Source organism: Dendropsophus ebraccatus, chromosome 12 (genome assembly GCF_027789765.1).
Source record: "Dendropsophus ebraccatus isolate aDenEbr1 chromosome 12, aDenEbr1.pat, whole genome shotgun sequence".
NCBI lineage: Eukaryota > Metazoa > Chordata > Amphibia > Anura > Hylidae > Dendropsophus > Dendropsophus ebraccatus.
In genome coordinates, this window is record NC_091465.1 from 28,408,865 (window position 1) to 28,421,000 (window position 12,136).

The 12,136-nt window shown below is 47.1% G+C and overlaps 1 protein-coding gene across 3 annotated transcripts in view; it reads right to left on the reverse strand.

Annotated features, from left to right (window-relative positions):
- MORN1 (MORN repeat containing 1) overlaps nucleotides 1-12,136 on the reverse strand; it is a 268,243-nt gene that overhangs the window by 254,959 nt on the left and 1,148 nt on the right. The window contains exon 1 of one of the 3 annotated variants that reach the window (XM_069948670.1): nucleotides 5,502-5,698. The exons of 1 other annotated variant lie outside the window; for it this stretch is intronic. In XM_069948670.1, coding sequence (XP_069804771.1) covers nucleotides 5,502-5,574 — 73 coding nt within the window. In that variant the 5' untranslated portion in view covers nucleotides 5,575-5,698. Of the gene's footprint in view, nucleotides 1-5,501; nucleotides 5,699-12,136 lie in introns of those variants that run through there. One more of the 3 variants, XM_069948669.1, reaches the window with a different exon arrangement.

Genomic DNA, 12,136 nt, shown 5'->3' on the forward strand with positions numbered 1-12,136 from the left:
CAGGACGCTGGTTGACCTCAGGGAGATCAACCAAAACTCCGCAGAGACACCATCACGTGTCTCGACATCAGTGTATTCTAGGACGTTGCCCCCTGGGAAATCAAATATGCAAAAACACTGCAGAGACACCATCAGTAAACTAGCCAGACCTTCCTCCGGGAAGGAACAACCGAGCCAAGGAATATCTCCAGTCAAAGAAACCACCAAAGCAAGGTATCCATCCACAGACAGCTGTCCTTCTCTTGGTTGTTCTTTCCCGGAGAAAGGTCTGGCTAGTTCAATGACGTCGAGACTCGTGATGGTGTCTCTGCAGTGTTCTTGCATATTTGATTTCCCAGCGGGCAATGTTCTAAAATACACTGATGTCGAGACACGTGATGGTGTCCCTGCAGTGTTTTGGTTGATCTCCCTGAGGTCAACCAGCGTCCTTTTGCATGCACTAGGCACTAGGTACTAGGCATTGCTCCCACTAGCCAAAATCCTATTCCACACTCATGAGGGGCAAAAACCCCAAAACAGCTGTCTGTAGATGGATACCTTGCTTGGGTGGTTTCCTTGACTGGAGACATTTCTTGGCTTGGTTGTTCCTTCCCGGAGGAAGGTCTGGCTAGTTCAATGACGTCGAGACTCGTGATGGTGTCTCTGCAGTGTTCTTGCATATTTGATTTCCCAGCGGGCAATGTTCTAAAATACACTGATGTCGAGACACGTGTTGGTGTCCCTGCAGTGTTTTGGTTGATCTCCCTGAGGTCAACCAGCATCCTTTTGCATGCACTAGGCACTAGGTACTAGGCATTGCTCCCACTAGCCAAAATCCTATTCCACACTGATGAGGGGCAAATACCCCAAAACAGCTGTCTGTAGATGGATACCTTGCTTGGGTGGTTTCCTTGACTGGAGACATTTCTTGGCTTGGTTGTTCCTTCCCGGAGGAAGGTCTGGCTTGTTCACTGACGTTGAGACACGTGATGGTGTCTCTGCAGTGTTTTTGCCCACTATTACCGAACGGCTGCGGGAGATTGGCTGACCTCACACGGAGCGGCCTGCATGTCCTCCAGACCCGAATCCCATAGAAAACCTAAGGGAGTCACAGTGTAGAGTCTTATAACTTTGTACCCCAGAACCTCAATGACCTGGGGACCGCCCCTCAAGAAGAGCAGGATGTCATGGGCCGGCGGCAGCACCCGGCATACTCGGGCAAGTGGCGGGGCCCACGACCGCCCAAGGGGCCCCGACACTTGCCCCAGCAGTGAGCCAGACGCCCGCCGCATCACCGACCCCCCGGGGGGGCGGGTGCTGCCGACCCCAAGTCCGGGGGAGGGCTGGAGGGGCTGGGGAAGGACCTGCCGTGTTTGCTGCACTGGGGAAGGACCTGTGGTAACGTCATAAGGGGGCAGGGCTGAGAACGGGAGAGGATGCAGGTGGATGAAGGACCTGTGATCATTGTCATGTAACATGAGGGGGCGGGGCTCACTTATACCTTCCCTCTGTATGCTGTGAGTTTTAGTCCTACTCTTATATCTCCTCCTGTAATGGCCTCTGATCTCCCATAATAACAGGTTGTCCATGCAGGGAGGTTTAGTACTCCTCTTAAATCTCCTGTGATGTCCTCTGATCTCCCATAATAACAGGCTGGATATGCTGGGAGTTGTAGTAATCCTCTTAAATCTCCTCCTGTAATGTCCTTTGATCTCTTATAATAACAGGCTGGAAACGCTGGTAGTTGTAGTCCTATTATATCTCCTCCTGTAATGTCCTCTGATCTCCCATCATAACAGGCTGGACACGCTAGGAGTTGTAGTTCCCCCTGGTATACCTCATGTAATGCCTCCTGATTGTAACTCCATTCTAGCCTGCTCTATGGTGAACAAGCTAGAATACAGACTCCAGGGGGGCGACCTCCTTCTAGCAACTCCATTCTAGTCCATTCTAGCATGGATGCGCTCTCACCAACAGGCGCAGAGCGATGACGTCATCACGCCTGCTGGTGGATCCACAAGGCGCACACAAGGGAGAAGAGGACCCGTCCCCCGGATTAGTGAGTATGATTTAATTTTTTTATTTTCTTGTGCTGAGGGAGATAAGGGGGCATTTCTATGGGGGCAGGGGACATTACTATGGGGCAGGCAGAGCAGGGGACATTACTATGGGGCAGAGCAGGGGACATTACTATGGGGCAGAGCAGGGGACATTACTATGGGGACAGAGGGCATTATTACTATATGGAGGGCACAGCATGGGGACATTATTACTATATGGGGGGCACAGCACGGGACCCACAAACCTCCTTACTGTACTGCACATGACACCAAACAGTGGAGTTACTACTATATGGGAGCCTATGGGTGGGAAAAAGGGAAGGAAGTTGCTGGAAATGTGCGGAGCCTAAGATGTTTATCTGACAGGTCCTGAAGAGATGAATTGCAGCTGGAAGAAATCATCATGGTGGTCTGGGCCAGGTGGAGAGGAAACGGAGAGCGATCGCCTCAGATCAAAGAAGACGTCACCTGTGAGTTACTGAATTACGTTTTTTTTTTCGGTATTTTGTCAAACTTTATTTGGTAGGTGTGCTCCGAGGTGTGCCCCGAGATGTGCTATACAAAGGGGCCCGCTGAGGCTCTCTCGCCCGAGGGTCCACAAAAACCTGGAGCCGGCCCTGCATATGCCCCATGATATAATATCACTGGAGTGGAAACTTTTTATGTTTTCCATAATTCAACAGAACTAGTAATTTATTCATTTTACCCAGTGCTAATTCTGGAGTCCAGTAGGCGGTCCTACTAAATGATTGGCTCTAAAACACGGCTCCTTCATACTGGAGTTTATCTTTATGTTTCTATAGAGCCACCCACACACTACAGGCAGTCACTAATAGTATTGATGGACAGGCTATTAATACTGCACTCCTATCTAAATTCTGTATTTCTATTTAACCCTAGTATTAAATCTGTAATAATAAATGTAATCTTAAAGGGGTATTAACATCTCAAATTTATGTAATGTTTACAGAATGAACCAAAATGTGTATTAAATTCAGTTTCCACCTCTCTGACCCATACCTATCTGTAGAACTAAGGTCCTCCAGCCTGGTTGAGGGTGCATAGATTAGAAAACAGCCAAGCAGACTATTTTACACCATGTCAATAACTCCTATTGATCTGTCGGCTGTAAATCATGCTCAGGACTGCAAATAGCTGGGAGATAGCGCAGATGATATCTGTCTCTTAGCTGTTGGCTCTTTGCAGGGTTATAAAATCATATTTTCCTTCTAAGCTTATAAATTATAGAGGCTAGGCTGAGCTGCAGCATGCAAGCATCCTTCCTGCCCGATCTCTACTGTCATGAGTGCTGTAGGCCAGGCAGGGAGGGAAGAGGTGTGCATGCTGCAGCTCAGACAGGCCTCTACAACTCTTGGGCTTAGAAGAAAAATGTGATTTGACAACTCTGCAAAGGGTCATCAGCTAAGAGACAGATATCATTTGCATTTTCTGCAGCCCTAAGCATGATATAGAAAGAACAGATTTTCTTTAAGGAAATGGTTAATTGGGCTACACTTGTACCACAAATCCCATTTACTTCTATGAGAGTTATAGGAGTTACAGAAACAGTGTAAAATAGCCCCCTTGGCTGTGGTTGTAATCCCAGATATTGCAGGCTGCCTCAACTATAATGGATGAAGCCAGGGGGCGCTAGTCCCAGACACAAGTGTGGGTCCCAGGTTTCTACATTACACCTAATGTACGCTTATTCCAGGAATTGCTCCTAAACTGCTATTATGAAGGTGTTCAGCACCCAATAAAGGCAAATGTCTGAATCAGTGGCAGAGAAGCAGCCGAGGGGCTATTGAATTCCCTGCTTTTGTTTTGTACGTAGAATCACGGACGCCAAAATTCCATTCGGAACTCCCACCCGCTGACTCCCCGCCAAATCCCACCTACAATGTCTTTCAATAGGAGGGCCCGTGTGCCTCCTCTCTCCACGCAAAGAATTGACATGTCAATAGGAGGTGGGATTCGGCACGGAGTCCGCGGCCGGTGGTTCCGAGTGAAATTATGGCACTTTTTTCCGAAGTATGAACGGGCACCAAGATGAGGATAAAACACTTGCGCACTATATTGTAAACCACCAGCCTCAGTGAAAGCCAGGGGCATAGTTAGGATTCATGGGGCCCCATAGCAAAGAACTGTAGGCAACCCCCTGGGTAAAAAACACATACTCACCAGGCTTGCCCTGTCCTAACTTCTAACTTCTCCACGAGCACACGGATGATGTCGCTAGTACACCGCCAGAGCTCTGGGGGAGGGAGCAGCCTCTTGTGACCAATGGCCCCTCACTGGGACAATCGTGGTGCAGTTTTTAACTGTGAGTGCTCTGAAACACAGAGTTAAAAGGCCCACTGCACAGGGGCCTGGGGTGCTGAAGCACGTAAAACTGGGAATATGGGCAGTTTGGGCCATGGGCCCCCTGGGAGCTGTAGGCCTGGAGAATAGCCCGAACAGCCCATATTATAATGCACCACTGGCCAAGCGAACCCCCCTTAGTGCACGGGCCCTTCAGCAGTTGCATGGTCTGCCTTCATGGTAGCTGCGCCAATGATGGAAGCGATATATATTCCTATATATTACCCCTTAATAAAAGAATCTTAGAACTAACACTAAACAACTAAATACATAACAATCTCTGGAACTATAAACATAAAATGTGACAAATAAAACAACACAGGTTTAAATAGAAACGCTCATCAAACTCAGGAAGGACATATGGCTTACAGAAGTAACAAGCAAAATTTAAAGGGGTTATCCTGAAATAACAAATTCATAAATTAATAAACAAATTCAATAAAAACACCAGGGACAGCACGAAAAAAAAGCTACATTCATTCAGATGTTCGCCGGAAGTGAATAGGGAAATGTAAAATGCTTTACCATGCTATGTTGTTTTTAATTACCTTTTGGAGTCATAGACCTTTATAGGATCGAAAAAACACAATGAAAAGATGCATCTGTATATGTGCATGGGTGTTTTTTTCTAGTCTATTTTACTCCCACACATTTTTCACTAGGAATCCTAACTTAGAACACTACTTAGAGGGCAAAACGCCACAAAAATCCTGGCGGTTGGACCTCAAATGAACAAATAAGATACGGGATGATTCTTAATGTTAGGATAACCCCTTTAAGAGCAATTTAAGTAAAAAAAAAAAAAATAATAATAATAATAATAATAATAATAATGATAATAAATACTCATATATAATAAAAGGGGACCATGGTTTAAGGTGTTGAATTTGGAGGAGAACCCCGCCTGCATACTGTACATTTCTTATAAAACTTAAAAAAAAAATCCCTTTAAGGATAAAATTGGACTGGCCCTTTAAAAAGCATCACTCTCTCTTGAAGTCCCATTGAATCCCCCCTGCTAACCATTCCACAAGACACAGAAGCAAAATAAGGATGATATTCACACTGATCCGTGTTTATAAGCAGCGTTTTATTGATTACCGTGCCGGAGCTGTTTCTTCACGTCACCCACGTAGTGCTGAGAAGTTCTTGTCACTTTCACGGGGGCAGCCATCTTGGAGCAGAAATGTTTACATAGTAACCAATCGCAACGAGGTCGTTCTTTGTTGCTAAGGGGCGGGGCTACTCGGCAAACGGTTGACCAATGACCGTCGTGCACCTGTCAAGTTCGCGAAGAGCAGGAGAAGACTGCGCATGCGCGTCATCCGGGATGAGATTTTAACTCTTACAGTGCCGACGTTCCTGAGCTGTGATAGGTGCTTATGATTCTATATCTGGGACGGGGAACCCTGCAGGACTGCGGCTGTGATATAACTACAATTTCCATCATAAAAGCTTTGGATATGCAGGCATGATGGGAATTGTAGTTTTGTAACAGCTGGAGTGCCGCAGGTTGCCCATCCCTCTAAATCAGCGCCAAACTACAACTCCCAGCATGCCCTGCATACGCCTAGTAGAAGTAGTGAACTCAGCTATAAAATCACACATTATAAACAGTGTAATGCAAAGGACATATATCATGTATGTCAACTTAGGAACCCCCAAACTCTTCCAGCATGGTCAGTGCTTGAAATATACTATGTACATTACATGGATAAGAGGTGCATTACCTGTGTAGAATGTAAATTATTCCTTTGGTGAAGGGGGAGGAAACCTTGGCTCTCTAGCTGTTGCAAAACTACAACTCCCATCAAGCCTGGACAGCCAAGGCTGTCCTGGCATTATGGGAGTTGTAGTTTTGCAACAGCTAGAGAGCCAAGGTTCCCTACCCCTGTTTTGGTGGATGCATGAAAGGGTGTATAAGGTCAGGTAGTCATAGGATAGATAGGGAGGTCACATGATGCCCCAAGCAGGGTGACACTGACTGAGTAAAAGAAAATAATAAATGTGTGCTGGTCCAGTCCAGGGAATGAAGAATCCCCCCTAAAACTTCAGCTAAACAAGTGAAAAACAGCCATTTCTATTTCTGATGTTAACATTTCTACCTGCCACTAGGGGGTGCCCAGAGCATGAACAGCGCCTCTGCATGGTGGCTAAAGGCAAACAGAACTCTCAGCATTGGAACTGGCATTTTATGGGGGACCTGGGGAAAGGCTTTTTAAATGCAGATAATGCCATATTTGCATAATAAACCCAATTACAGAGTTTCTTAAAATCACCTGTACTATTTATTTTGGCAAAAACAAACAAACGACAGTGACACTTTAATCTATGACTGGTTTGTACAGAAATGGTGAGGTGCTTCAGTGAGTGACATATGTATAGAACCGACTCTCCGACTCAAGAAACAAAACTTCTTATTTAATTATTAAAAACATGGATTGGCCGATGGGTTTCGAGTCTACTGACCCTTAATCACGGCTGTGGTGAGAATCACTTATTAGACGTTGCATGCATACATATGCCCCACCATATACCAATGCAATGCAGGTTAAGGGACTACCGGCAGCAGCAGCACATGGTACACATGCCACAGTGGGGGATCAGGTCCCCTTAACCTGCATTGCATATCTACAAGGTGGGGCATATGTATGCATGCAACGTCTGATAAGTGATTCTCACCACAGCCGTGATTAGGGGTCAGTAGACTCAAAGCGCATCGGCAGGGGCGGTCTTGGCATTTCTGGGGCCCCAAGCGAAGTTATGTCTGGGGCCCCCCCCCCTCGACACACGTTCCAAAACAATAGACCGCTGTGTGTTGCCCCCAGTAGTATATACCCCTTGTGTGCTACCGCCAGTAATATATACTCCTTGTGTGCTGCCCCCAATAATATATACCCCTTGTGTCCTTCCCCCAGTAGTATATACCCCTTGTGCGCTACTGCCAGTAATATATACTCCTTGTGTGCTGCCCCCAATAGTATATACCCCTTGTGTCCTGCCCCCAGTAGTATATACCCTTGTTTGCTTCCCCCAGTAGTATATAGACCCCTGTGTGTTCCCCCAGTTATATATAGCCCCCCATGTGCTCCCCCAGAAGTATATAGACCTCCTGTGTGCTGCCCCAGTTGTATATAGACCCCCTGTGTGCTGCCCCCAGTTGTATATATCCCCTGTGTGTTCCCCCACTAGTATATAGGCTCCCTGTGTGCTCCCTCAGGGGTATTTAGCCCCCGTGTGTGCTCCCTCACTTGGATATAGACCTCCTGTGTGCTCCCCCACTTGGATATAGACCCCTGTGTGCTCCTCCAGTAGTATATAAACCCCCTGTGTGGTTCCCCCAGTAGTATATAGACCCCCTGTGTGCCCCACCAGTATTATAGAGACCCATTGTGTGCTGCCCCAGTAGTATACATACCCCTGTGTGCTAACCCAGTTATATATAGACCACCTCTGTGCCTCACCAGTAGTATATATACCCCCTGTATGTTCCCCCAGTAGTATATAGACCCCCTGTGTGCCCCACCAGTAGTATATAGACCCCTGTGTGCTCCCCCAGTAGTATATAGCCCCCCTGTGTGCTCCCCCACTTGGATATAGACCTCCTGTGTGCTCTCCAAGTTGTATATAGACCCCATTCTGCTGCCCCAAGTAGTATATAAACCCCCTGTGTGCTGCCCCAGTAGTATATCACAAGAGGCCGCACTCCCCTTGTCCTGGCGCTGATGTTCCAGTGATGTCACTGGAGCGCCGACACCACAAGGACAAAGCTGCCACTTGTGACCACAGCGAAAACCCTTCCTGCGGCCACAAGAGTGACTGACAGGAAGGGAGCCAATGTCTCCCGCCCTGTCAGTGCTGCTGCATGTAACTATGAGCGCTCATTACGAGTGCTCATAGTTACAGTTCAGATGGCAGCAGTGAGCGGGGCAGCGGCCCTGTCCAGCGGTCTTGAGCGAAAGAGCGGGGCTTAGGGGCCCCCCTGGATGTTGGGGGCCCCAAGCGATCGCTTGGGGTGCTTGGTGCCAAAGACCGCCACTGCGCATCGGCCAATCCATGTTCCAATAAAGATGTAAGAAGTTCCATTTGTTGAGCTGGAGAATCAGTTGTCGTTTCTACCGTTCTTTCTAGGCCCTAGTATCCTCCCTGCCTAGCCGAGGATGCTTGCATGCTGCATCTCAGCCTAGCCTCTACAATTTTTAAGCTTAGAAAGAAAACGTGATTTTATAACTCTGCAAACAGCTAAGGGAGGGATATCATCAGCGCTATCTCCCAACTATCTGCAGTCGTGAGCATGATTTACAGATGACAGATCAGTAGGAGTTATTGACATGGTCTATCTGCTTGGCTGTTTTTAAATCCCAGCGCCCTCAACCAGGCTGGAAGAGTCAGAAAACCCGTTCTTTTGAACACATTTTAGATGCTATAACCTGATGCTGCGTTTACACGTAACGATTATCGTGCGAATTTGCGCGATAACGGTCAAATTCGAATGATAATCGTACGTGTAAACGCAGCGAACTATCGAACGACGCACGATAAATCGTACATCGTGATCTTTCATCAGGTCAGCAAATCGTCGTTCATCGTACGCAAAAAATTCGCAAATCGTTCCGTGTGAGCACTCGTTCGCCGATTTAACCAATGTGTGAGATAGGCATAAACGATTGCAGTGCGAATTTGCGTACGATATATCGTACCGTCTAAACGCTGATCGTTATAAAAAAAAAAACGTAAATCCGACATCGCTAATCGTACGATCGGGCCAATAATCGTTACGTGTAAACGCAGCATAAGTTAGACCAGGTAGGTAATGTATCTGATCAGCAGCAGTCCAACTGCTGAGAGCCCCACCCATTACAGCAGTGCTTCTCAATTCCATTCCTCAGGCCTCACCAACAGGTCAGGTTTTGAGGGTTTCCCATACAAAGGACACATGTGATATTACCTGATGCACTGAGAATAATTATATCACCTGTAAAATACTAAGGAAATCCACAAAACATGACCTGTTGGTGAGGCCTGAGGACTGGAATTGAGAAGCACTGCATTAGATCATACTTACCTGTCTGGGCTCCCTCAGTGCACTCCTGATTGCCTCTCTGGGTTCCCGCCTCAGCCAATCACTTCACTGTCTTGCCGCAGCCAGTGATTGGCTGAGCAGGCCGTCACTGAGCGGGGACCCGGAGACACAATTTGGAGGGCGCTGGGGGAGCACAGAAAGGTAATCATGGTCTCTTTATAACTTTTAATGTGACAGAAGCTAAGACGTTAAAGAGGTAGTACCACCAATAGTAGAGATCACTGACAGGCAGGGGGATGTGGGAACATAATAAAAAAAAAACCTTCTCATGCCCCTCAGCGCCCACTCCCTTCTCTTCGGCAGCCGCCCGATGACATTTTCCCGTCTGGGTGTGTCACATGCCTGGCTCCTAAAATGTCACAGCCCGCTGATGGATTGCCCGTTCAGCCACTCAACGGTGTCCTGCCCCTGTCATTGGTTGCCTAAGTGGGAAATCCATCAAGAGGGTACATGACGGTGCAGCCGGCATTTGATTAGCGGGGGCTGCTGAACTTGGATAAAGCTCTAAGGTTGTCTGGAAAACATGGATACAGCCAATGACTATATCCATGATTTCCACATAGCCTTAGGGCTTTATCCAACTTCAGCAGCCACCGCTAATCAAATGCCAAACGTTCGGGTTCAGATGGACTCGAACCCGAACCCGGTTCGCTCATCTCTAATAGGGAAGTATACAGGGATAGGGAAGTATACGGGGATAGGGAAGCATACGGGAATAGGATAGTATACGGGGATACGGAAGTATACAGGGATAGGGAAGTATACTGGGATAGGGAAGTATATAGGGATAGCGAAGTATACGGGGACAAGGAAGTATACGGGAATAGGGAAGTATACGGGGACAGGGAAGTATATGGGGATAGGGAAGTATACGGATATAGGGAAGTATACGGGGATAGGGAAGTATACGGATATAGGGAAGTATACGGGGATAGGGAAGTATACGGGGATAGGGAAGTATACGATATAGGGAAGTATACGGGGATTGGGAGGTATACGGGGATTGGGAAGTATAGAGGGATAGGGAAGTATATGGGGATAGGGAAGTATACGGGGATAGGGAAGTATACGGGGATAAGGAAGTATATGGGGATAGGGAAGTATACGGGGATAGGGAAGTATACAGGGACAGGGAAGTATGCAGGGATAGGAAAGTATATGGGGATAGGGAAGAATACCGGGATAAGGAAGTATATGGGGATAGGGAAGTATACGGGGATAGGGAAGTATACAGGGACAGGGAAGTATGCAGGGATAGGGAAGTATATGGGGATAGGGAAGTATACGGGGATAAGAAAGTATATGGGGATAGGGAAGTATACGGGGATAAGATAGTATATGGGGATAGGGAAGTATACGGATATAGGGAAGTATACGGGGATAGGGAAGTATATGGGGATAGGGAAGTATACGGGGATAAGAAAGTATATGGGGATAGGGAAGTATACGGGGATAGGGAAGTATGCAGGGATAGGAAAGTATATGGGGATAGGGAAGTATACGGGGATAAGGAAGTATATGGGGATAGGGAAGTATACGGGGATAGGGAAGTATACAGGGACAGGGAAGTATGCAGGGATAGGAAAGTATATGGGGATAGGGAAGTATACGGGGATAAGAAAGTATATGGGGATAGGGACGTATACGGGGATAGGGAAGTATATGGGGATAGGGAAGTATATGGGGATAGGGAAGTATAAGGGGATAGGGAAGTATATGGGGATAGGGAAGTATAAGGGGATAGGGAAGTATATGGGGATAGGGAAGTATACGGGGATAGGGAAGTATACAGGGACAGGGAAGTATACGGGGATAGGGAAGTATACGGGGATAGGGAAGTATATGGGGATAGGGAAGTATACGGGGATAGGGAAGTATAAGGGGATAGGGAAGTATATGGGGATAGGGAAGTATACGGGGATAGGGAAGTATACGGGGATAGGGAAGTATACAGGGACAGGGAAGTATGCAGGGATAGGAAAGTATATGGGGATAGGGAAGAATACCGGGATAAGGAAGTATATGGGGATAGGGAAGTATACGGGGATAGGGAAGTATACAGGGACAGGGAAGTATGCAGGGATAGGGAAGTATATGGGGATAGGGAAGTATACGGGGATAAGAAAGTATATGGGGATAGGGAAGTATACGGGGATAAGAAAGTATATGGGGATAGGGAAGTATACGGATATAGGGAAGTATACGGGGATAGGGAAGTATATGGGGATAGGGAAGTATACGGGGATAAGAAAGTATATGGGGATAGGGAAGTATACGGGGATAGGGAAGTATGCAGGGATAGGAAAGTATATGGGGATAGGGAAGTATACGGGGATAAGGAAGTATATGGGGATAGGGAAGTATACGGGGATAGGGAAGTATACAGGGACAGGGAAGTATGCAGGGATAGGAAAGTATATGGGGATAGGGAAGTATACGGGGATAAGAAAGTATATGGGGATAGGGACGTATATGGGGATAGGGAAGTATATGGGGATAGGGAAGTATATAGGGATAGGGAAGTATATGGGGATAGGGAAGTATAAGGGGATAGGGAAGTATATGGGGATAGGGAAGTATACGGGGATAGGGAAGTATACAGGGACAGGGAAGTATACGGGGATAGGGAAGTATACGGGGATAGGGAAGTATA